A 27,136-nucleotide genomic window follows, 5' to 3' on the forward strand; every position below is an offset into this window, starting at 1 on the left:
AAGAAGACATCCAGATGGCCAACAGACACATGAACAGGATGCTCAACATCATTCATCATCAGGGGAAGGCACATCAAACCCACAGTGTGACGTATCACCTCACACCTGTCCGAATGGCTAGTATTGAAAAGACAAGAAGTAACAAGTGTCGGTGAGGATGTGGAGAGAAGGGAACCCGGCGCACTGTTGGTGGGAATGGAAATTGGTGCGGCTACTCTGGAAAACGATATGGTGGTTCCTCAAAAAATTAAAAATAGAAGTAAATTATGACTCAGCAATTCCACTTCTAGATATTTATCCGAAGAAAAAGAAAACACTAATTCAAAAAGACGTATGTACCCTTCTGTTCATTGCAACATTATTTACAAGCTAAGATATGAGAGGTGTCTAAGTGTCTATTGATAGACGAATAGATAAGGAAGATGTAATATATGCATACAATGGAATATTAGCCATAAAAAAGAATGAAATCTTGCTATTTGTGACAACATCAATGGACCTAGAGGGTATCATGCTGAGTGAAATAAGTCAGACAGACAAAAATACTATATGAATTCACTTATATGTGGAATCTAAAGAATAAGACAAACTAGCAGTCTAACAAACTTATAAACTATCTATATGAGTTTTGTTCATAAATACAAAGAACATAAATTGCTACAGAGAATAAACTAATGGTTGCTAGAGTAGAGGGCGTGGAGTGATGGACACAACAGGTGAGGGGGACTGAGAGGTACAGTCTTCCAATAATAAAATAAATAACAGAGTGATGTACAGCATAGGGAATAAGATTTCATTTATTTTGTTAGTTTTGAGAGAGAGAAAGAGAGAGAGCACAAGCAAGGGGAGCAGCAGGCAGACGGGGAAGCGGGTTCCCTGTGGGACTTGATCCCAGGACCCTGACATCATGACCTGAGCCGAAGGCAGACGCTTAACCAAGTGAGCCACCCAGGCGCCCCAGCATAGGGAATATAGTAAAAGATACAGATGTGAAATTTAGAAAAATAAATAGTAGGAGGGCTAGATCTTTGAGCAGAATCTTTGTCAGAAGAGTTTTTGTTAATTTGATTTTGGAACTCAAGAGTTTTTTAAGTAGTGACAAGAATGTACAGTCCTAGGGAAATCTGGAAGATGTTGTCAGTGGACTCTAAAGCAAAAATCTGGAGTTTCTATCAGTCATAGTTTTCAGTAAAGTTCTTCAGTTTTGAGGGGCAGGAAAAAAAACAACACGGTACAAGTCCAGCTGGGCAACAGCTCAAGATGAGACACAGAATGAAGACACTGGTCTGTCCACGCCGGCGGCCACGGTGCTGGAGGCTCGCTGTTGTGATGTCTGAGTCTCCTGGACCGTCAGCATGAAGTCTCCTTCTCTGGGATCTTCTCTGAGGGAATTCTTGGTATTTCTTGAAACTACTGCTGTAAATCTCTAAATCAGAACTACCCTCACTGGTTACCTGGTCTTTTAAAGGAAGCAAAAGGGAAAATGAAATAAAATTAAAAAATAAAGGAAGCAAAGGGGTATTTTGTTCATCGTGTGTCTCCTTGGCAGGTGTCTCCTGACATCACGCCTGGATGCTTGGGCACAGGGCCTGTCCTCTGGCACCCACACCACCCGCGCAGCTTGCTGGGGAGTATCGCCTCCCACGTGATGTGGGAGTTCCCTGCTTATGCGGAAATGATGTGTTTGGGGAGGCTGTCTCACTAACATCATGGTGAACCAGGCCATCTGCTTTTAAATTCCGGCTCTGCCATTTAATTGCTGTGCAATCTTGGGCTTAGAAAGGCTAATTAATTTGTCTAAGCTTCAGGAACAGGGTAAAATGAATCCCTACTTCTTAGCACTGCTGTGAGAATTAAATAAGATCCATTTAAAACGCTTATATCACTCATCAGTACTGTGTAAGCATGGGGTCAACGTGGGCTATTATTGTTTTGCTAGACTCTTAAAAAGGGTTGGGACTGTGTATGTCTTGACTTTTGTACTCCAAGCATCTAGCACAGTGTCTGGCTCATTGCTCGTAATAATTTCTTTGTCACCTGAACTATACAACACAAATAGAGATGCTGAAAAAAAAAAAGGAAAAAAAAAGAATTAGAGATGCTGATGCTTGAATATTTAAACCAACAGCAAAAGAAGCCTTCAGTCATTCAAATTCATTAAAATCCATTTATTTTAACAGTTGTTGATGATCTATGTAGAAAGCATCTTATTAAATTATAATTCACTGTGAAATCTTTGTACAAGTTGAGTAGATCAGAAAGAATATGATTATGTAAAAGATTTAATGGAGTATGTGTGCATATGATTAAAGAAACCAACACTATATGTCAACTGTACTTCAATAATTAAAAAAGAAACTAACACTTAAAGTCATTCTTCTGAAAAGGTGGTTGAAAATTTCTCTTCGTAAAAGCCATGTAGGTAAATTTTTAAACTTGTTTGAAAGATGATTTTGGAATACATTGTAAATTACTCTGAATTCAATGTGAAGAAACCCACATTTTATAATTACATTAACAGCATAATCGTGACTAGCAATGTAGCTGTCTGATTGAACTATGATACTTGAAGTGACGTGGACAGAGTCTTCCAAACAACCTATGTGGGTCTGTTGCTTTGATGTTGTAGTTTCTGTTACCCCATCATTTTGTGGAAGAGGATACATCATTCACCTTCTGATAAAATAAATGACTTTCATACTGGTAAGTGTAGAGTAAACAGATCCTATTAAGTTCTGGCCCATGCTGTCATTCCGTACTTGCTTTCACACTATAGTTAAAAGAGCAGTAACCTAGATACACAGGAGTTTGTGTTCCATGTTCAGCCATGTGGACTGCATTTGCCAGGGCCTTGAAGCAGGGGAGAAAAAAAAGAATTGGAGTTTTTGCAGGATCGCTAGCTTTGCTAATTTCTGAGTTAACAATACTTTGATCTGTGGGTCTGGAAAAAAAGGGGAAACATTTTAGACACAGTACAGCACTTTTAAAAGCCACATGAAAAAGTTCTTTGTTGCTTTAGCATCTATGCATATGGACAACTTCTTTGCTTTATAAAGTTCATGTACTGAACAGTTTTGCACGGGAACTTTAAAAAATATTATTACCTGGTATATTTATTTCAAGATAGTAATATATTAAAATTAATGGAAGGAAGAAAACAAACCAGCTCGTTAGCTAGTATGTGAATGGTCTCTTCCAAAGTTAATTATCGAGTGAAGATTTTCTCTCTTAAGAGCAGAAGAAATATTTCAAAGCTTTTTCAGACCTTATATTTCAGCATCATTATGATTACAGAATGCCATTCCATTGTGCTTGGGGTTTTGGCAGCGGAAGGGTCTTTGGCCGAGAGCATGCTTTCACGAGGCTGTCACAGCTCTGCCCAGACAGCCTGACCTTGCCAGGTGTTTCGGGGTCTCAGCCTGGCTAGTAGGCTGTGCTGGGTCAGCTAAAGCAAGAGCTGCTTTCTTCTCTTTATGATCTTGCACTGTTTTGTGATCTTCTCTTTATATTCAGAGGAGAGAGGTAAAGACTAAGATGTATCGAGAACCGCTTATGCAAGGATCAGGTTCGGTGTTGTACACCTTGTTGAGGCTCCTTGCTGAGCCTGTGAGATAAATATTACCATCTGGTGTTGCAGAGGACGTAGCAGCCTAGGAGTGTTTGATTGTTTGATTTGCACCTCATGTCCTGAAGCAGTTAGAAAGTAGAAAGCCAGGATTCGGATTCCGTTCTGACTCCATGGCCCACTGCATGCTGTGATGGCAGTACTGCTCTTTCGTACTTTGTGCGAGATTGTGTTATTTGGAAAGGTTAAGTGTCTATATTAAATACTCATGTCCGTGCAGTGTTACACTTACCACTGTGTGATAGATTTGATCACAACTGAGTCATGTTTTCTTTCAGCTTCAGTAGAAAACCATTCATTCCATTAGGGGCATATATAAAAAAAGGACTTCCCCAAAGTGGTCAGGAGATACAAAAAGAATTCTCTGGAATATCGAAAAGTCTTAAGATCTAAACCAAATAGTATTTTTAAAGCATTGAGTCTTCATTTTTTTTCCCCTATAAAACTAAGATAGAAAGTAGCCAGTGTTGGCTTTTATTTAATTTTGTATTATGATCCTTGCACGTAGCCTCATTTCATTTGCACAAGCTCTTTTGTGTGTATTAGAGGGGAGAGGTGCTTCCTCTGTCATGTCCCATTTTGTGTCCTTGACTCAAGGGGATGAATCGCTGTCTCTAGAGGCTGTTGCCTCCAACTCTTTTCTGTGCAATTAAACTATAGAAAAGCGTTAGTGCCTTTTGCTGTATGCCACGGAGAATTCTCTCTTAATCGGCCTTCTGCTGTAGAGCCACACTTCCAAATATGTCACCTACTAATAATGAGAATAATAATAATTGCCATATATTGGAGAAGGTGTATGCCAAGGATTCTGCTTGATAATTTAGAAACTTTGTTAGCAATTCTCACCTAACTTAAGAAACAGCATTATTGGGGCGCCTGGGTGGCTCAGTCGGTTGAGGGTCCAACTCTTGGTTTTGGCTCACGTCACAATCTCAGGGTCGTGGGATCGAGCCCCACATTGGGCTCTGTGCTCATCGGAGAGTCTGCTGGGAATTCTCTGTCCCTCTCTCTCCCTCCCCACCGCTTGTGCTTTCTCTCTAAAATAAACAAATCTTAAAAAAAAAAAAAAAAAGAACATCATTTTCTCCTTTATATGGTTAGGGAAACTGAGGACACCCATTTAGTAAACAGGAGAATGGGAATTCAGACGCAGGTTGTCTGACCCCAAGACTGTTCTTACTCTATCAGTTAGTATCCTACACTCTTCATGCTGCATAAGCTCAAGTAAAGAATCTTTCCTCGAGTCCCATGGGGGCTCCGAAAGGCAAATCTGAAACAAGGCTTTTTTGCAATTTATCAATGTAGTTTCATTTTTTTGAAAAATTCCACAGTTTTCTATATGACTTTCAAGTCTACAGATGCCTGTTTGTGATGACAGGATGTGTAGACACATCAGAGAAGTAGTGAAGAAATCTAGAAGAGGAATTCTTTGGGTAGTGTTGGGGCCTTTTTCAGTGCAAACAGGTTCTGGTATTTCTATCTCTATTTTTTCCATCTATAAATTTATGGCCTTTTGTAACAGCAGATATGTTTATACGCAATGTAACAGTATACATTATTTACATATAGTATATATTCTTATGCTTAAAAAATATTGTGTAGTGATTGAAATTTCACAGATGACATTCACATTCAGTTGTCATAACAACCGCTAAGGTTGAGGGGCTAGGCACTCCTGTGCCATTTCACGTCTTGCCAACTGAAGTTCTGCTCCCGTGGCTAATAAGTGAAAGAATAGACACATAAGCTACGAACAGACAATTCACAAAAAAATATGTAAAAATGGCCCTCAGACATATTTGAAAATGTTCACACTCATAATTAGAGAAATGCAAATGAAGACAATGCCAAGTTATCATTTCTCACCTATCAGAATGACAAAAACTTTTAAATAGGAGAACATGTTTTAAAAGTTGAGGCTGTGAGAAAGGCTGTGCCTTCATACATTGCTGTAGGGGAAGCAGATTGGTAGACTCCTTCAGAAGGGAAGTACCAAGAATCTACCCATCTTGCTGGTCAACCAGCAAGTCCACTGGGAGGATTCGATGCCAAGGGTACACCTCCAACAATACTGATGTAGATGAACACACAGATTCTTACACTTCCATATGTTTTAAAGGTCTGTCCGCTATGAGATTCTAGAAGGAATGGCAGGCACTCCCACAGTAATGAGCACACATGGCGCTCAGATCATGGTTTATAAACACACCCCAAGAAAAGGAATCAAGACTCCTTGGAGAAAGTAGTTGATGTCATGGCTAGAGGAGGGAAAATACAAGCTGAGCTTGGAACATCTTGTGCCAGGAAGTAAGGAAGTACTCAAAAAAGGATGAAAACTTGTTAGAAGAACGTAAGAGCCAACCTTACTCTGCTCCTAATTGCCAAAACTGGAACATTTTAACTGATAAATCATAATGATATTGGGTTTTTAGTCCTTATGATAAAATAAATTTCCATGAATCCATACCGATATAAAAATCAAATAAATGGGAAGGAAGGGAAGGCTCTTCCTTATAGAATGGCAGTTAATAAATGTAGACAGAAAGATGGTAATAGACCGTCACTGTTAGATAAATACTGGACAATAATTGTTGCAAACAAGATCCATTGGTGGATGCTAACATTAATATGCAAGATTTTGAGGAAGAACAGGATATTTACATAGCCTTGGGGCTATAGTAACCTGAAGGCTTGAACTGGGGCGGGGGGGCGCTGCTTCCAAGATGGAGCCATTTCCTCTCCAGAGATCTGTGGGAGGGCCCTCATGACCAGGAAGTTGTCTTCTTCCAAAATGAGTGATCCAAGGCAGAGAGAAAGAGGAAGCTGCAATGCCTTCTGTGGCTTACTATCTGAAATCACACACCATTTCTGCCTATTCTGTTTGTTAGATATTGTCAAGCCACCACACTGGGGAGGGGCATCTGTAGCCAGGAGCCCGGAAATTATTTTTTCTCCCTGAGAGTTGCCACTTCCCCCTTTGATGTCTCCCAGCACTCCCAGCTTTGGTTCCTCTTTTTGTGTCTTGCTCCAATGCTAGTCCTGGACAGGATCATTGTGATAGGACGAGCAATGGGAAGGAGGAGGCTATACGGACCCTTCTCCACACTCTTCCAGGAGAAACCCTTCCTCAACTCAGTCTTCTGCCACCCCCTCCCACTTTCTGTAACAGATTGTCTACAGAACCCATCTGTGAACCCATAAGACTTTCTACAAGCCTCCCTAGAGCAGTGATTTTTATCACTTTTCCTGCCTGTCTATATCTATATTATATCATTTTCATATCTCTATCCTTAAGGTCCTTAATGGGAAAATGGGTTTCTTTTTGAAATGTAATACATTTAAGAACCTCCTAATTCAGCTATCTGAGCCTCTGTCTCTCCCAAACTGCAGGTCTAGGGGGAAGAGATGTCCCTCAGCCTATTGCCTATTGGCCTATTGGCGCAAGCAAAACTCCAGAAAATTTTTCAAAGATTGTGTTCTTGCTTCCGGGAGTAGAGGGTTTAGCAAGGCTGCTGAGGATTGTGTTCTGTGGCAGTGAAGACAAAGAAGCCCACCCAGTGAGCACTAGGAGTGGAAAGGAAGGCTGGTCGAACATTCTCAACACTTGGAAGTGTCTCTGCTGCCTGTGTTGGCCAGAGATTGCCTTCGGTACTCTGTGCTTGTCTCTTCACCGAGTCCTCCTCCAACCATTGCCTCCCCATTGCCTGGCTGCTTCTGGGACACATCTGGATTCTGTCTCTTTCTGGCACACCTGTTCCTATTGCAGACCCCTCTTTTTGGACCCCCTTTCTCACTCTTCCCATTCTTGGTACATACTGTTAAATAACAGAAAGTCAACTGAGTACATTAGAAGATCTTCTTGGCTTTATTGAGTGATAATGGGGCAGCATCCCACCTAGCAAGTCAAACGGAGTTCTGTCAAGCTGCAGAAAGTTTTTAAAGGCAGAGAGGGAGCAGTAAAAAGGAAATTATTAGGAAAGAATGCATTATTTTAGGCAAGGTTGCCCTGCTGAGGAGGACAGATGGGGTCTAGCAGTAAATTTCCTAGCGCTCACCAGGAAATTCCATGTTGACTGGTTAAAGGTTACATTCCAGGGGGACGCTGAAACTGCAATTAGGTTAGGTATTAAGGCCCGGTTTGGTGATGTGGCCTAGCATAAGCGATTGCATTCTGGGCCTGTGGTTTTCTTTGTAACAATACCCGTCTTAGTCCTTATTCACTGGCCTACAGGTGTTGTGCACCTCGTCTTCACACTAAGGGACTGGGATTTAGGGTTCCCTATGCTTCTTCCTCCCCCTACAGCCTTGGGCAGTTTATCCGTTCTGCCATTGGCCTAGCTCCGGAGATTTCAGCCCAGCCAAGGCCTGATCCCTAGCCCTCCCTCACCTCTGCTCCCCCCCCCCTCTACCCAGGGGAGGTGAGACACAGTAGGTGATATAGGGGTAGAACTAAGCCGGGCTAGGCTGACCTGCCAAGTTTGTTCATATCACCTTTTTTCCATTGTAGGAAAATGAAACTGAATGCAGACCTACAACAAGCATTATTTAATTAAAATTGCTTATAAAAGGTCATGGTATTGTTAGGTGGGAAGGAAATTTAATCATATTCTCTTCCCAGTTATCTCATTTCACAGTTCAAGAAATCAAGGTCCAGGTGGCTTAAGTCATTTTTGTACAGTCATGTTTTCTGATCTAATATTCCAGAATCTAATATTCCAGCTGATATAATTTCACACCCAGAGTTCGGTTAAATCTGTAACAATCTGTCCTCTAGAATAGAAATTTTGACTTATTCTAATGTTATGGATTACAGTTTACATTTCATGTTGTACTGGTACGTATTTCTAGGAATTATACTACTTTTCTTTCTAATCCAGATTTAGGTCGATCTCGAGAACTACAATACGTGTACGTGGATAACAACATTCACCTGAAAGGCTTGCCGTCCTATCTGTACAATAAAGTCATCGGGTGCAGTGGGTAAGGCTGATTCATGTTTTATATTATAGCTAAACTCTTTGCCACGTTCATTTAGATTTCATTTGTTGGTCCCGATGTAGCTTAGAAATAGGTGAACTGCTTTGTATCATCCTGTTCAATTCTGTCTTTGGCCTTGCTGTGCTAAAGCAAATACCTTTAGAAGCTAAGAATATTGGGCAAGCAATTTATAGTATTATACATCGAGTTCAGTTAGTAAGCAAGTTGTTGATTATTTTCCAGGCAAAAATGAATCCATGTATACAGTTAGAAGCTCCATAGTACCAACCACTGCCTGGAGGAATCAGCATGAACTTAAAAGCTTTCCTTTCTCTGCACTCTACTACTGTGACGATTTTACTGTAGGAATAGCTCTAGTGTCGAGAACGATGGACCATTTCGAAATATTTAGAATGCAACATTTGAAATAGTCTCAATACGAATCATGATTCTAGCAACTAAAACAGATGTTTCAGTTCAAGGGAAATGATAGGTCTTTATTTTCAGAGCAGCAATAATCTTTCCTTCTCAGTCAGGCTTCTGGAAAGGCAGTCTCAGCTTCTCCTTCTATAATGTTGGGACAGAACCACCTTAAAGTGTTTCCCAGAGTGGTGTGAGTTTAATATAGGACAACTCAACCACCAAAACCTGCTTTTAACCGGCCTGCCTTTCTGCACATAAACAGCCAAAGGGTACTTGGGATACCTTCAAGGCTACTTTGCCAGCATATTTGACTCTGTCCTTGTGATTCCAATGCCCCGCATAAGCTGGCTCATACTATATGTAGTTCTGGCAAGAAGAGAGCTGACAATAAGCTTGTGCACGGAGGACAGCCACTCCCCTCTTGGCCTGGCTCCAGGGGATGGGCCCTGAGCAGCAATTACTCCACAAAAGGCCTTCCTCGGAGTAGTGGCCTTCCCTTAGGAAAAATTATACCATTGTTATCTTGGAAGAGCCTTCGATGACGCTTCGAAGTGCCCATATAGGCTGACGAAATGCAACCCCAGAGATGTATTTCAGAACCTTCTATGAAGCAGAGATAATAGAATGTGCGGTGGGGTTCTTAGCTCAGTGATTTTTCCACAGCTGATTATGTGACAGCTGCGATACCACTCAGTCATTAATCCTAATGAGTTCTTAAAGGATCTGTAGTATAGCCTAATTCTTCCTAGTGGTAAGTAAAATGCCTTCCATCACCAAGATACACGGAATGATGCAAGCACGCTCCACGGCTGAAGGCAGGTCTTCCCACATCTAAGCCTTCAGAGACTGCACTGAAGTCTCTACCACAATTAAGGGATAGCTTTTACTTAAGATAAAGAGCCTTCTACTTTGTTGTGTAGACGTGGATGTTATTGACTGTCAGAAAGTTCTATACGTGCTGAGTAGGGAGATGTTTTTTAATCCTTGACTTGGTATCTGGTAGCAGGAGTAGTGAATTTTATCATTAATTTTCTTTGAGAAAATAAATAGTAGGACAAAATATGCAAATTATTAGCCAGTAGTCTAAATTTATTATTATAATTTGTTATAACATCTTCCTTTGGAAGTAGTAATAAGAAAATAAATAATTATTCAAAGGACAGTATCAAACAATTGGTTTTGTAATATTAGTAGTTTTTGGAATAGAGGCAGCCCCACTTACAAATGAACTGTGATCCAAAAGGCATGGTCTGTTGGTTTAACTCAGAACACATTTCTCCTTAGAAGGAATTCTGGTGGTTATATTCCCAGCCGGCTCATTAAAAGGTCATTTAACCCATTTTGCACCCCCAAAACTGTATGATATTTTATGGCAAAATATAGTCAATTCTAATAGATGGTGTCTACTGAAGGCTTGGCAGCAGAATTAAGGGGCCTCCTTCTTTGATCTCTTTTCTCTTCTCTTGTTGAATATATGCAAAGGGACTCCCCTATTCCAACTCAAAGTGGGGCTGCTTTGGGAGAAGGAAGTGCGAGGGGTAGAACAAGGTTCTGAGGTAGACCTAATATAAAGAGCAAAAGGGTACTTGAGGCCTAGAAAGTGCACTTCTTGATTCTGAACAAGGTTCACTTAGTTCGTTCAGTGAATATTTATTGAGCAACTACTCTGGTCACTATGTTAGGCAATGGCCATACAGTGATGAGTAAAGCAATTCTTAGTACCTGGCCTTGTGGACCATATAATCTAACCTGGAATCCAAATAAACAATAAATAATTGATCAAACCTGGTGCTAATTCTCTTTAAGGAGATAATATTTAAGCTGAGAACCTAAGGATCAACGTACGTGGTTCTCCACTGCTTTCACATGTTGCTTCCTAGATGTAGGCCTGGAATATAAGAACACACTAACTTCTGCTGTACTGTACCGTCTGAAACAATGACATTACCTCTTCCAAGGGGGAGTCTAAGAGAATTAGAGCAACAGAGCAAAATAAACACAGCTTTAGGGACTGTGGAGCAATATGAAAAGCCTGCTATATGTACAATTCACATCTCAGAAGGAAAATACAGAATCAGTTATAAAACTATAAACAAGGATTAATATAGCAAATAACAAATGTCATACAGTTTCAAGAAATCTTAGAAGTCTCATACAATTATCTTTGATATTCATGGAAATAAAGTTAGCACCTCCTTATTATATGTTCACTTATTTGTCATATATTTATTGATCATTAACTAGCAAGTCAGCACTGTGCTAAGAATTGTAGAAAAGACAAAGATAACTTAGATGTTTATCCTAATATATAAAAATAACTGTGAATACAAAAAATAAATAAGAGAGGTAGAATTTATAGAAACTTAGAGTATGGGACTGTCGTTCATGACCTAGCCTTGAAGTTATACACCGTCATTTCTGCTATACCCTGTTGATTACACAGGTCAACCCTATTCATTGTGGGAGGAGACTGCTTTTGGGAGTGAGTACTAGGCGGGGAGGGCCGTGGGCGCCGTCTTGGAGAATGGCTATCGCAGCTTCCTTGCATCCAATGCTCTTTGCCGGCTTCATGGGAAAGTATGATTCTTATTTTGTCTGGGTCTTTCTTACTCTTACTATAGGAGTAAATGTCTTTAGTTCTTCTGTATTTTACCCAGAAAGAGAAGTCCTTCCCGTTAAGAATTTTAGAGAATGGTAATTGGCACATTTGCTTACTTAGGAGAACTTAATGGTAAAAGTGATCCTGTACCAGTTATTTTTTCAGTTGTCTGATTATTTGCAGAAAAGAAAACTGAGCCATTGCTTTGCTTTTTCGTATGTAAATAAGCAATTACAGCTGGATTTGGTACAAATTGGTTAAATGACTTGATCAAATGGTTGTTAATATAACCACTTAAGGTAGCAGAGTTGTTTATATGAGAAGTGCATTCTGAGTTCTGAGTTAAACCAGCAGTCTGAAAAAAGTAGCCTTGGGGCACCTGGGCAGCTCAGTCTGTTTTGCATTGGACTCTTGGTTTGGCTGAGGTCATGATCTCGGGCTCAGTGCTCAGCTCAGAGACTGCTTAAGATACTCTCCTTCTGGGGCGCCTGGGTGGCACAGCGGTTAAGCGTCTGCCTTCAGCTCAGGGCGTGATCCTGGCGTTATGGGATCGAGCCCCACATCAGGCTCCTCTGCTATGAGCCTGCTTCTTCCTCTCCCACTCCCCCTGCTTGTGTTCCCTCTCTCGCTGGCTGTCTCTGTCTCTGTCGAATAAATAAATTTAAAAAGATCTTAAAAAAAAAAAAAAAGATACTCTCCTTCTCCCTCTGCCCCCTTCCCCCTCAAATAAATAAATACAATCTTTAAAAAATAAATACATAAATAAATAGCCTGTATATCATAGTCTACTTTTATGTGGGGGCTGCCCCCCCATCTAATAACAAGCAATGTTAGATACTTGAACCTGAACCACACCTCGTGGGGCAAGCACAAAGCAGTGTAGCTGCAGATAAAAATACTGAAGTATGACTTGAGCTGTCAATCAAGAGACAGGGTTTGCAGTTTGATTCCAACAAAGTAATTGTTTATTAAAACAAAAATATTAACACTCCTTTTAAGTTTTAGAGGAATGTAACAGAATCCAGCATCTTCATAATATAACTTTTCATAACATATGAACAATATGGAAAATGTGACCCGTTCTCAAAGAAAAAAACAATCAGCAAACACCAACCTGAGAGGACCCAAACTGTCGGAATTGACCGATGAGGATTTTAAAACAACTATTTGCAATGAAGTAATGAAAAATAAGTTTGTAGGGAATGAAAAGACCAGGGAAGGAAAGAAACTATTGGAAAGAAACAAATGGAAATTCTAGAGTTGAAATACAGTATCTGAAATAAAAATTTTTCTTGATGGGCTTAACAACCGAATGGGTATAACAGAGGAAACGTCAGTGAGCTTGGAGGTAGATCAATAGAAATGATTCAGTGTGAGGAACACAGAGAAAAAAGATTGAAAAGAAAAATGAACCCAGCATCAGGGATCTGCCAGACAATATAAAAAAGCCTGAAAGTGGTATAATTGGTGTCCCAGAAGGAACAGAGTTTTCCTAATTTTTCTCTTTCCTAAGAGAAATGCAGCAAAAATGTTTGATGAAATATGTCTGAAAATTTCCTAAATATGATGAAAGACTTTTTGCATTTTCAAGGAGCTCAGCAAACTCTAAGCAGCATAAATTACAAAGAAAACGATGCCTAGGCAAAGCTGCCAAAAACCAAAGATAAAAAGGAAATCATGAAAGCAACCAGAGAAAAATGACAAATTATGTACAAAGACTGTTACCTTCTCATCAGAGACTATGAAGGTCAGAAAACAGTAGAACGACATTTTTAAGGTGCTAAACAAAACAAAACAAAACAAGTCAGCCTAGCAGCCAGCAAAAATACTTTTCAAGAATGAAAGCAAAATAAATGCATTCTCAGACACAACAAAACTAAGCCTTAAATTAGGCCCTGCCAAGATGGCAGACTCTTCATCCAGACCAAGGCCCATCCTCTCTGGGTGGCATAGTGTCTTTCCTTCTCCTTGTCTGCTTCTCCCTTTCTTTTTCCTATAATTTAAGCTGAAAGAAAAAACCTTTTAATGTTAAAGGGGAGGGTAAATCTTGTAGCAGTTCCCACAATAACGAACATACGGATGACTTTGTGTGCTTTCTGAAGAATTAAAAGATAGTTATTTGGGTGCTTTCAGTAAGAGAATTTAATTCTTTTAACACACTGTTAGGTGAAATGGGAAGTGTGAAAATGCACATGAGTTAACGTGCTAAAACACACACATGTTCTGGAGCACAATCTTAGTAGCAAAATGATGTCACTGTTCACTTCGCTTTTAGGGTTAAATGTTGAGTGGCAGCTCTGAAAACATTGAGGTGAAAGAAAATGATGTGATAATTGCTATAAATTATTCTGCATAACTAAGCCCAGAGTACTAACATTTGTAACAGATTTCAACTCATTTTTATAACTCACTTAAAGGTTCCGATGTACAATTTTTTGGTAACCACCTTGGCATTTAATCTAAAGTCATAAAAACTGCTGAGTTGGAAGTCAAAGATACCAAGGTTTAATAATTGCCAGCTAATAATGATTTCATTTCATTGTGAACAGAGGCATATATGGGATTCCCATCCCTCCTTCCTAGCAATTCATTTCGTAACTACTTCTTACGGAGATGAGTGACACTGGCTTCCAGGGCAGATACCTTTCCAGCCTGCTCCCCCACTTGTCATTCCCTTCCATATGCCAGACACTCTGGCCAGTGGGAACTGTTTAACCCCCTGTTCCCTGCGCATTCACAAAGCCAAATCCCTGTTCCGTTTCCCTGGAATATCATCAGGCTAATGTTACTTCCTAACAATAGATTCCTTCATGGCAACATCTAGACCAGTGTTTGACCACATGTCTGAGGACTGTGGTTAAGGCAAATTGATACAGGAATTTAACCATCAGACACAGTATTGTAGCAGATTAACAAAAGAATCATTTACTATAATAGTAGAAAACAAGAACAGTTATAAACGTGACTTAACCGTTACTATGTGCCAGGCAATGTGTGCAGGGATTTATCTGCATCTTTCACATAATCTTGCCAGCAATCCTTGTGATGTTATCCCCATTTGAGAAAAGAAGAAACTGAAGCTTAGAAAGATTAAGTAAACTGTCCCAGCTCAGCAAGCTGGGTGGTGGTAGAGTTATCATCTGCTTCGTCGTCCATACTCTTTTTTTTTTTTTTAAAGATTTTATTTATTTATTCGACAGAGATAGAGACAGCCAGCGAGAGAGGGAACACAAGCAGGGGGAGTGGGAGAGGAAGAAGCAGGCTCATAGCGGAGGAGCCTGATGTGGGGCTCGAGCCCATAACGCTGGGATCACACCCTGAGCTGAAGGCAGACGCTTAACCGCTGTGCCACCCAGGCGCCCCCGTCCATACTCTTAATCTGTGTGCTATGCACACTGCCTCTCTCTCCTCCTCGTTCTAGAATCACCTCTGTATGTTTGAGCCCCTCTGCTAGCTCCTTGAGAGCAGAGACGGAAAATACCTTTCTCACGCCTGCATCATATCATGTAATAGGGGTGGACATTTCATGTCTGATGAGGTTGAGGGCGGTTGGCCATGCCCAGCAGAAAAGTCCCCTAACTCGTGTGAATTCCTCCCTTCCAGCCTGCATTCCTCATAGCTGTGGCTCTTCTCCACTGTGAGGCAGAGAAGGCATTTAATAGATGTATCCGAAAATGAATTTAATTAGCCCTTTATATCCAGTGGTGAAGAGTAGGAACTTCTGCTAAAGGAATTGTCAAAGGGAAATTAGACCCTATATAAAAAGAGAATCCACTTACTTGTTAATGTGAGCCTTTTCAGTGGTTTCAGTCAGACACCTGTCTTTTTAATTATGGGAGATGAGGAAAGCATTAGGAAAAATCTGGCTTTCAGTTCCCTCAACCTTTTTTTGTTACTCTATATTGTTAAATTCCGTGGGAAGTGTCCACGTACAGTTCATGCACAATTGTATTAAGAAGCAGCAGCTGTTAAGGCAGTAACAGTATGAAGTAAATATTCACAAATGACTTGCTTGGTTTTTATTCTGCATTTTCATTGTTTTATGGTTTTGCTCAGGGTTCTTCTACTACAGTGTGGCTATAAAGTTTGAAAACAAATAATATTATTTTACCACGTACATTAGTCAGGGTTCTCCACAGCAACGGAACCAATAGGATGTGTGCAGGGGTGAGGGGGAGAGGGAGGCTGATTTATTTTGAGGAATTGGCTCCTAAGATTATGGGGGCTGGTGAGTCTGAAATCTGCAGGGCTGTCTGGAGACCCAGGGAAGAGTTGATGTGACAGCTTGAGTCTGAAGGCAGTTTGGGGACCTCACTCAGTCTTTTTCTCTGAAGGCCTTCAGCTGATCGGGGGAGGACCACCCACGTTATAGAGGACGATCAGCTGTATTCACAGTCTACCGATTTCAGTGTTCATCTCATCCAAAAAATACCTTCACAGAAACATCTAGTCTGGTGTTGCACCAGATATCTGGCTACCGTGGCCTCGCCAACTTAATCATCCCCACGTGTTGTAGTAAATCATCAGAAGAATCATTTATTGTGTGTTTGCCTATGCTTCCGGACTTCGTGGCCACACCGCGTAGTAGCATTTTGGATATGATTCTCTCGTCTTAATTTTCTTCATATTAGGAAAGAAACAGTCATTATGAAGTGAACTTGAGATTCATTTCCTCGTTTTCACAGAATGGTTCATAAGGGTAACATCCTTCCCACCCACGGACATATTCATACCAAGCCACAAGCGTGCTGCTGCAGACTCTGTGCTGATGAAAGCAAGAGGGATAAAGGCAAAGTCAACATCAAAGGCAAAAATCGCGAAAATTTTTCTATAAACTTTGACATTATTTGACAGGCCAGCATGTAGCTGGTTTGCACTAGTGCGCCCATGCCAGTGGTTAAATTATCGACAGTATGCAAGTATTTCTACCCACACTGGGAAGAGCTATGGATGAAGTCCCCCAAGTTACCCAACTTCCAAGTCTGCCTCTCCCCTGAGATCTCATAATCCACAACAAAAGGCTAATGACTAACAGAGCAGAGGGCTCCAGGACCGTGGCCCAGCAGCATGATAGTGTTTGTTTTTGGTTGTTTTAATAAGGTGTAGTTTACATACAGTAACATTCACACTTTTTAGCAAACATTTCTGTGAATTTTGACAAATGCGTACAGTCATAAAGCCACAACTATAACCAAGATACAGGACAGTTCATTCACCTCAAAAATGTCCTCCGTGTCCCTTTGAAATGAACCTCCCGCCTTCCAGTCCAGCCCCTGGAAACAGTGGTCGTTTTGTGTCCCTATATTTTACCCTTTCTAGACTGTCCTATAAAATGAAATAATAGAAGCTGCCATAAACATTCATATATGGGGTTTTGTGTGAACATAAATTTTCATTTCACTTGGATAGAATTCCTAAGAATGCATTTGCTGGGTCTTATGGTAAGTATATGTTTAGCTTTATAAAAAACTGCTGGACTGTTTTCCAACGTGGCTGTGCTATTTTGTATTTCCATCAGCAACTTACAAGAGTTCTTGTCAGTTTTTTTTTTTTATCTTTCAGACATCCTAATAAGAGTAATGATATCTCATGGTTTTAATTTGCATTTCTCTAATGACTACTGATATTAGACCTCTTTTCCTGTGCTGATTTGCCATCCATCTATCTTCTTTGGTAAAGGTGTGTTCCAATCTTTCACATCTTTTTACAGATTGGATTGTTTGCAATTATTGACTTTCGAGAGTTCTTTATATATTCTGAATACATGTCTTTCATCAAATATGTGATTTGCACATATTTTCTCCCTGTCTGTGGCTTGTCTATCATTTTAACAGACTTAACTGGTGTATATTGTGGCGCTTCATAGTACCCACCCACCCAACACACACATGACTCAAGATACATTAAATTTAATCCATAAATAAGACATTTTCCAAAATCCTGTTTGACAGATTACTGTCATTTTCCCTATATAATCATTTCCTTAAATGTATGGATCTTGTAATGTAACCAAATACAGGTATTAGTAATGCTTAGGAGGTCACTAGCACATCTCCTGGCCCTGACACTTCTAATGGACCCCTGCAAGCACCCCGAATTATTTCATTTTTGGCACCAGGTGGATGACTTGGTATTCTTTTTCCTATTTCCTTTTTATCTTTTCTCTTTCAGACAAATTCTTTATCTGTGTATGACTCAAATCAACCAATCTGTGTTTGGAACTGCTTAGCTATCAGTATGGAAACTGCTAGGTAGAAGAGAAAAGTGAACACGTTAGATGAGTTCACAGCAGAAGAACGCCTGTGATACGATTAGAAAATGTGTGATAGAAACTTCAAACATGGTAGATTATTGGTAAGAGAGTATAACAGGGAAGACTTTATAAAAGAATTAGATTTGGGGATGAGTAAGATTTGTATTTGGAATGACCGGATGTAGAAATTTTCAAGCCCAATTTGGCCTTTAGGTATTGGTGGCCATGGTGCATTTTAATAAAGACAACATTGGCTAGAGTAAGGCATCTGATTCAGAATCCACAAGGAAACAGTAAGGCCACACACATCCATAGGCACCTCTCTGCTTACGTTCTCCTCCTTTTGAATCAACTAAGAGAAGAGGGTCATTTCTTAAAATTTGGTTAGAAAACTTCCATATTTTGACCCTGCACATCAGTGTAAATTTCACTAGCTTACCAAAAGAACATTACTGATAATTTTGAAGCTTCTGTATGCCCCCCTCCAATTGTACACTCCTCCCCAAGATTAGCCACTGTTCTTAATTTTATATTTATCATTTGTTTATGATTTTGATATATATAAATACCTCCCCATATAGTGTATTGTCAAGTTTTGTATCTTTGTGTAAATGGATCAAGCTTTATGTGTGCATTCGTGTATGCTCCTGTGACTTGCTTTTTTTTCATGTAACATTTTGTTTTTATTCTCCAGCTTCTTCCCCATTTTTCTGCCCCTCTTTAGAGAAAAACTGTTTGAAAAAGATGTCTGTACTTACTGTTACAACTTCCTTCCATTCTCCCATTCACCCACATCAGTTAGGCTTTGATAACCGAATCCTACACCAAAGCCAGCATTTTCAGTGTCACTAGTCACTTCAACGTTGCCAAATTCACTTCTCAGTTCTAATCTTTCTTGACCTGTCCAACACTTGATCAATTTCTCCTTCTTGAAACACCACCTTCACCTGTCTTTTAGAACACCATCTCTCTGGTTCCCCTCCTCTGCTCCTATCTGCCCCTTCTCAGCCTTCTCTACTGGTTCATCTTCATTCCCCTGTTCATGACGTACTGGGCTCAGGATTCAAAACTTCTTTCCATCCGTAACCAAGAATAGCAATTCCCTACTCCAGGGTATTTGGAAATGTGTATCAGTCGGGGACGGGGTTGGCTTTAAGACTGCAGTCTCTAGTGACATTTGGTGAGATGCTAAATATCTTGCAATGCACACAAAAGTTCTAAACAATTACAAATATGTGTGCCCCGGAAATGCCAGGAGCATCCCAGATGAAAAACATGGCTAGGTTGGTTATTTCATGCCATCACGATTATGCTTTAAATATGTCTTGTGCATGACTCCCAAGAACAGAGTTTCAGCCTGGACCACTTGCCTGACCTCCAGACTCCTACATCCAACATAATCCAATTGGCATTTCCACATGGATGTGTACAATTAAATGTTAACATATCCATAATCAAACTCCTAATTCCTTTATCCCCCAACTCAGTCTTCCACAATCTGTGACATGTCAGTTGATGGAAACTCCATTCTTCTAGTTACTCTGCCCAAAAGCTTGGGTGTCTTCTTTGATTTCTCTTTCTCTTGCATCCCACAGCCAGCACATCACATAGCCTGTTAGCTGTACATTGAGAAATATATCCAGGCTCTTGCCCTTTCTCACCACTTCTATTTACTATCTCCTTGACCTAAATCACCATCATCTCTCACCTGGATTACAACAGTAGTCTTCTTACTTCTGTCTCAACCACCTTGAGTCTATTCTCTACCTAGTGTCTGGCAATCCCAGCCAGGTCATAACTCAGATCCAGTTATCTTTACTCAGCGATCATCCTTGATATTCCACACTTAGCATAAAAGCCAGAGCCCTTGCAGTGACCTGTGAGCCTTACTTGTCTTCTAGGTCTAACCTTTGAATTCGTCTTTTTGCCTTCCTACCTCCACTTTGGCCATATGTACCTCCTCCCTTCTTCTTGAACATACGAGACTCCTGCCTTTTTGCATCTGTTTCTCTTCTATCTGGAATACTGTTCTCTCAGATTTCTTCATAGTCTTAACACCACATGTGTTACAACTTCCATCAAAATTCTCAATCTTAGAGCTTATTAGACATACTAAGAATGGTTATTGTAAAGTTTGTATCAGATAATTCCATCATCTGGCATCTTTTTAAAAAATCTTTTTTTAATATCTGTTGTTTCTCTTGATTTTCTTTTAGGCTGTTTTATCTACCCTTGTACCTGGTTAGTTTTGATTGCCTGCCAGACGTGGTATGTAAAGAACTGTCATATTATCTTAGGCCTCAAATTCTATTATCTCCCTGTAGAGAGGACTCAAGTGTGTCTTTTTATCAATCTGTTGCTTCTCAACTCTGAATCTACCCTTTTCCCTGGAACTGGCTCCTGTAGAACTTTTTCCTTCATCATCTGGATTAATAAAAGGCTTTTTCAATAGAGGGCCATGGAGGGATAATTCAAGGTCAGAACAGGAGGAAGGCATTTCTCTTCCTGCGTCCAGGCTGCTGTTTCTGTACAGTGACTAGCAAAGGGAGACCCGGTAACAGTGCTGCTGAAACCCACAGTCTCCAGCAAATTTCTCTGTTCCTTGGCAGACCACTCTTGCAGACTACCTGGTGATCTGCCACCCAGGGAGCTGATTCTGTGAACCAGCTCTAGCCTCCAGCATGTTTTCCACCCTGCTCCCACCTCCAGCAGCAGGCCAGTCTCTCCAGCAAGTTTCTCTGCTACCTGACGGGCTACTTCTGTGGACTGCCTCCACAGCACTGCGTGTTCCTGTGGCGGCCATGCCCCCCACATAGCTCTAGAGGCGGGGAGCTTTCCAAGTAACTTTCTTGTTCATGCTCCCTAAATTCTAGAGGCTTCTTTCTGCTTAACAATTCTTACAATTTCCCTCTTCAAATTCCCGGTGTGGTTTTGCCTCCCAACTGGACCCTGACCCATATAATGACCTTCTGGCTGTTTGCAGCCTCTTTTCAGTTGCTGGCAGTTTTAAATCCATTTCAGAAATTGAGATGATTTGAAGTTAGGCCTCAGTCCTTGAGTTGGCCTGTACCTTCAGTTCCTGCTTACTCCAGGAGCCCTTTGTGTGGATGATTTTTCAGTCTTGCATCTGCCTTAGTGGGCTCTGGACACCAATTTTTGTCCCTGTAGCTCCCTTTAGGCTATGAAATGCCGCTCTGCTTCCAAGCAGTCTTCTCAGTAATTGACAAACACCCTTAGGAAAGAAGTAGCCCCAAATGCTGGTTTGCTCCTCAGGTTCTGTCTTGTCTTGGATCTTGGCTCTGTAATTTTTCCTGAATGCTCTCTGAGGTGCTAAAGCAGATGTTTGATCCAGCTTTTGATATTGTCTTCAGTTGGTTACTGTTACCTGGCTTGCCATCACAAGAAGTGAAACTTCTTTATAAATCTGTTCATCTCTTTCATATCTGTCTTACTAGTTCCTCTTTTATTCTTTTTTTTTTTAAGATTATTTATTTGAGGGAGAGAGTGAAGAGAGGGTCAGAGGGAGAGAGAATCTTAAGCAGACTCGGCCCCGAGCGTGGAGCTCAACATGGGGTTCTATCTCGTGACCCTGAGATCATGACCTGAGCCGACACCAAGAGCTGGGCATTTAATGACTGCACCACCCAGTTACCCCAGCTGCTCTTTTATTCTGATGTTGTATATTTTTAATTTCTCTCATTCCTTTAATCAGTACATGCCAGGCACATTTTTATTTGAAAGAACCAGCTTTTGGGTTTATTTATACTTTCTATTCTTTGTTTCCTTTTCATCAATTTCAGCTCTTAGGTTTTCAGTATCCTATTCATACTTTGTATTTATTTTGCTTTGCTTTTGCTTTGCTTTTTCTAGTATATATCTCTATATATAGCGCACACACACACACACACACACACACACACAGACACACACCCCTCTGAAACCATCAGTACAATTAAGATAATAAACATATCCATCACTCCCAAAGTTTTCTCATGCCCCTTAGTAATTGTTCCTTCTACCCCCATCCTATCTCCAGACAACCACTGATCTATGTTCTGTTACTGTACATTCATTTGTATTTTCTAGAGTTTTATATGAATGCAATCAAACAATATATTCTCTGTTTTGGTCTGGCTTCTTTCACTTGGCGTAAGGATCTGGAGATTTACGTATGATGTAGTGTGTATCAGTAATTCATTCCTTTTTATCGCCATGTGGAATTCCATTCTACGGATACATCACCCATTACTTCCATTCACTTGCTGTGGACATTTGTGTTGGTTCTAATTTTTGACTTTGTTACAAATAAAGCTGCTATAGACATATATAGACTGTCCTTTAATGGTCCTCATCTTAAATTTACTTGGATAAATATCTAGAGAGTCTGGATCAAAGATCTCCTTAATTTTTGAAGGAACTGCAAACTTTCAAAAAATAACTACCATTTTATATTCCCACCTCAGTATAAGAGATTTTCAGTTCTTCCCTATTTTTGCCACTTTTGGAATAGTCAGTCTTTTAAATTTTATCCATTCTAATTATTCTGCAGTGGTATTTCATTATGCTTTTAAATTGCATTTCTCTACTGAATAAGAATGCACATCTTTGCTTATCTTATTTGCCATCCATATGTCTGCTTTGGCATAGTGTCTATATAAGTCTTTTCCCCATTTTTACTTGGGTATTTGTGTTCTTACAGAGTTTTGAAAGTTTTTTAATAGATTCTGGATACAAGTCTTTTATCTTATATATACTTAGCAAATATTTTCTCCCAGTCCATGGCTTGTCGTTTCATTGTCTTAATGGGGCCTTTTAAAGAGCAGACTTTTTATTTTGATAAAGTCCAGTTTATCAAGTTGTACCTTTATGGATCTTGCTTTTGGTGTAACCCAAATCACAAAGGTTTTTTTCCTGGTATGTCTTCTAGAATTTTTAAGTTTTGGATTTCCATTTTGATCTATGATTCATTTTGAGTTAATTTTTGTATATGGGACAGGTATGGCTGAAGTTTTTTTTTTTTTTGCATATGGATATACAGTTGTTCTTGCACCATCTATTAAGAATATATCCTTTCTCCACTGTACTGCCTTTGAACCTTTGTTGAAAATTAGTTGTCCTTATAATATGTGGGTCTATTTCCAGAAACTCTCTTTGCTCCATTGATCTGTTGGTGTGTTTTGACACCAGTACCACATCATTTTGATGACCATAATTTTACTGTAAATCTTAAAATTAGGTAGTATTAGTCCTCTAGTTATTTTCCAAAGTTGTTTGGCTATTCTAATTGTTTAGCATTTCCACATAAATTTTAGAATCAGAGTTTCATATTTTTTTAAAAAACCTGCTGTGGTTTTGTATTGAATCTATACATCAATTTAAGGAGAATTAATAGCTTAACAGTTCTGAGCCTTTTAATCCACGATCACAATATGTATCTTCATTTCTCAGCAGTATTTTGTAGTTTTCAGAGAATGGGTCGTGGGCATCTTTTGTCAGATTTATCCCTATTTCATATTTTTCATTCTATTGTATATAGCACTTAAATTTTTTTTTCAATTTCCAACGATTAGTTTTTCCATATAGAAGTACAAATAATTTTGTATATTGACCTTGTGTGCTCCAGACTTGCTAAGCTCACTTAATAGTTCCAGAAGTTTTTTGTTGTTCTTATTGTTTTATTTTGCTTTTTTTTTTTTTTTTTTTTTTGGTAGATTCTGTTGGACTTTCTACATACACAGTAATGTCCTTTGGGGAATAAAGGCAGTTTTACTTCTTCCTTACAAATCTGGTTGCCTTTTATTTCTTTTTCTTGCTTTGTTACTCTGGCTGTAAGCTCAGTACAATGTTAAATAGAAGCAGTGAGAGCAGACATGTTTGTCTTGCTGAACTTATTGGGAAAAGTCTTTCACCAAATATAACGTTAACTGTTGTTTTGTCATAAATAGCTTTTATCAGATGAATAAATTCCCTTCTATTCCTAATTTGCTAAGATTTTTTTTGAATGGGTGTTGAATTTTGTTAGGCAAATTTTCTGTATCTGTTGAAATGATTATATGGTTTTTCTTTTTTTAAGTTTTAGTATAGTGAATTACATTGATTTTCTAATATTAATGCAATCTTAATTGGTAAGATAAACCTTATTGGTCATAGTGACTGGATACATTCTTGAATTCAATTTGCTAAAATCTTGTTTAGAAATTTTTCCAACTATTTTCAAGAGTGATGGGGTTTTTTGGGTTTTTTCTCTTGTAATGTGTTTGTCTGGTTTTTGTATCAGGATAATGCTGGCTTCATAGAATGAGTTGAGAAGTATTCCAACATTTTAACTACAAATTCAACTTCTTTAATAAATATAGGGTTGTTCATCTTACCTGTTTCTTGAGTGAGCTTTGGTAGTTTTTGTCCTTTAAGGACTTTGTATTGGCATAAAATTGCTTATTGCCTTTTTATTATCTATAGAAACCGGGCAATGTCTCCATTCTCATTCCTGATATTGGTAATTTGTGTCTTTTTCTCTGATTGGGCTGGTTAGAAATTTATCAATTTTATTGATCTTTTCAAAGTTCTAACTTTTAATTGATTTTTCTTTTTTGTCCTGTTTTCTATATCATTAATTTTCTTTTTTAAAAAATTCTTTATTTAAATTCAAGTTAGTTAATACATATTGTATTCTTAGTTTCTGGGGTAGAATATAGTGATTCATTAGTTGCATATAACATCCAGTGCTCATTATATCAAGTGCCCTCCTTAATGCCCATCACCCAGTTACCCCATCCCCCCACCAACCTCCCCTCCAGCAACCGTCAGTTTGTTTCCTATAGTTAAGCATCTCTTATGATTTGCCTCCCTCTCTGTTTTTATCTTATTTTATTTTTCCTTCCCTTTTCCTATGTTCATCTGTTCTGTTTCTTAAATTCCACATATGAGTGAAGTCATATGGTATTTGACTTTCTCTAACTTATTAAGCCTAGCATAATACCCTCTAGTTCCATCCACGTCATTGCAAATGGCAAGATTTCATTCTTTTTGATGGCTGAGTGATATTCCATTGTATATATATGCCCCATCTTCTTTGTCCATTCATCTGTCAATGGACATCTGGGCTTTTTCCGTATTTTGGCTATTGTGGACTTTGCTGCTATAAACATTGGGGAGCATGTGCCCTTTCAAATCACTATGTTTGTATCCTTTGGATAAATACCTAGTAGTATCATTGATTTTCTTGATGCTCTTTATTTCTTTTCTTCTGTTAAGTTTTAATTTGCTCTTTTATTTCCAGTTTCTTTAGATGAGAGCTCTGTACGTAACATGTCCTTGTTCTAGGCAGTAATTATAATTATTATGATAATGACCTTTACTGCCAGTTCTAACATCTATCAGTTCTTGGTTGATTTCACTTGCATGATTTTTCTCATTATAGGTCATATTTTCCTGCTTATTGGAAAATCTGGTAATTTTTTATTGGATGCTGGACAATGTGAATTTTACCCCATCGAATACTGGATATTTTTGTATTCATACAACTATTCTTGATATATGTTCTGGGACACAATTAAGTTCACTGGAAACAGTTTTATTTTTTCAGATAGGGCTTTTAGGATTTGTTAAATGGGAATAGAATAATGTTCAGTCTAGTGCTAATTATTCCCCACTACTGAGATAACACCCTTCCATGCACCCTACCTAATGCATCATGAACTGTGAGGTTCAAGTCTGATTGATTAAGAACAAGCACTGTATTCAACCCTGCATGAAAAAGATCAACCTTTCATCTTTTCAGCTGGTTCTTTCTCTAGTCCCAGACAGTTTCCTCACATGCCTGTGCTGATCAATACTCATCCAAAACTCAAGGGGGACCCTCTGCAGATCTCCAGAGTTCTCTCTTTGTGCAACTCTCTCCTGCAAACTCTAGCTGCTTTGGACTCCCTGAACTCTTAGTTTCTTGTCCTCAATTTAAGGTGCCTGTCATCCTGTGATGGAGTTCCTCTTCCCCGATTCAACTGTTCTCTTCAGTCGGGTCTCGGCTCAGATGGCACCTCCTCAGACTTACTTTGATTAATACAGCTCTCACTCCCCTCTCACTCTGTTTTATTATATATTGACCTTTTCATCCTCTGTCTCTCGTCATTATAATAAGCCCAGTTCTGATCTTACATATGTACCTAACAGGATTGTATGCTCATATGTATCAAATAACATACACAAAAATGTTCATAATAGCCCAACACTGGCAACGGTCCACATTTTTATCGGTTACTACACAGCAATGAAAATGTACGTGCAGCAACATGGATGAATCCAGAAATACAATGTTGACAAAAGGAGTCAGAGACAGACTATGTCATGCTGTTGAAAAAGGCAAAACCAAACTATAATGTTCAAATTTGAAATAGTGGTTCCCTTTTGGACATGGGTTTTGCTCGGGCGGGCGTCCTGGAGTAGCCTTCTGAGGGTCTTTCTGCCGAGCCAGGTGGGGAAATCGGTTGAGTGAAGTCAGTTGAGTCAGAGATTGTTTCCTCTGTAAAAATCTCCCCTAATTCCCTGGATGGTTGGTCACCCTGTCTTCCTTGACCCAACATTAGAACAATTATATTGTAATTATTACATTTTCCAAGGGAAGGGAGTCAATTTGTTTGGTTTTTGGTTTTTTGTTGTCTGATTTTAAGTATCTTTAAATGGCTGGTGTAGAGCTGATGCTCTGGAGACATTTTCTGGTGGGAGGAATGACCAAGCGAAGGCACCTCAAACAAACGAGCCACGGGGCTTCTGCAGCCCAAGCCTGTGCCCTCTCCCTCGTTGCCTGTTTCTAGTCGAGGGCAGAGAGATTACCTCATGTGGTATCTGGAGAGCCACGGTTTGTTGGCACCTGTTTGTCATTAGAGAAGAAAGGTCTTGAGACTTTTAGGTAACCTGGTGGGTCCCGGACAGGAGGTAGATTGAGGTCAGACTCCCCAGTTTTGGCAGCCGTGCAGCTGTAGGAACAAAGCTGCCTCTGCCTTCCTTCGGGCCACGAGTGGTTGCAGGGCCTAGGATATAACTTCGTGTATTCAGTAGGCTTCTCTATGAAGATTTTCCCCACAGTTTATGGAAGGATCCAATGAAGTTATCTTATACCATTAAAAATCAATTTGCTTGGTGGGGTTTCTTCCCCCACCACAAAAATTCGGTTAAACCAAAGTGCTATAACTTAACAGAGTTCTACTCTTTTTCCCTTTTCCTTTTGAAAATTTCAATAAGCAGGAACTTGGAAAGGGTAATA

At 39.5% G+C, this 27,136-nt stretch overlaps 1 protein-coding gene across 5 annotated transcripts in view; it reads left to right on the plus strand.

The window, feature by feature from the left end:
• The window catches only part of LRRC28 (leucine rich repeat containing 28), a 167,933-nt gene that overhangs the window by 117,576 nt on the left and 23,221 nt on the right, over window positions 1-27,136 (plus strand). For 3 of the 5 annotated variants that reach the window (XM_045795402.2, XM_045795407.2, XM_045795404.2), the window contains one exon: window positions 8,503-8,605. The exons of 1 other annotated variant lie outside the window; for it this stretch is intronic. In XM_045795402.2, coding sequence (XP_045651358.1) covers window positions 8,503-8,605 — 103 coding nt within the window. Of the gene's footprint in view, window positions 1-8,502; window positions 8,606-15,958; window positions 17,453-27,136 lie in introns of those variants that run through there. One more of the 5 variants, XM_087856703.1, reaches the window with a different exon arrangement.

This window comes from Ursus americanus, chromosome 28 (genome assembly GCF_024610735.1).
Source record: "Ursus americanus isolate L20-20 chromosome 28, mUrsAme1.1.p, whole genome shotgun sequence".
In the NCBI taxonomy this organism is placed as follows: Eukaryota; Metazoa; Chordata; class Mammalia; order Carnivora; family Ursidae; genus Ursus; species Ursus americanus.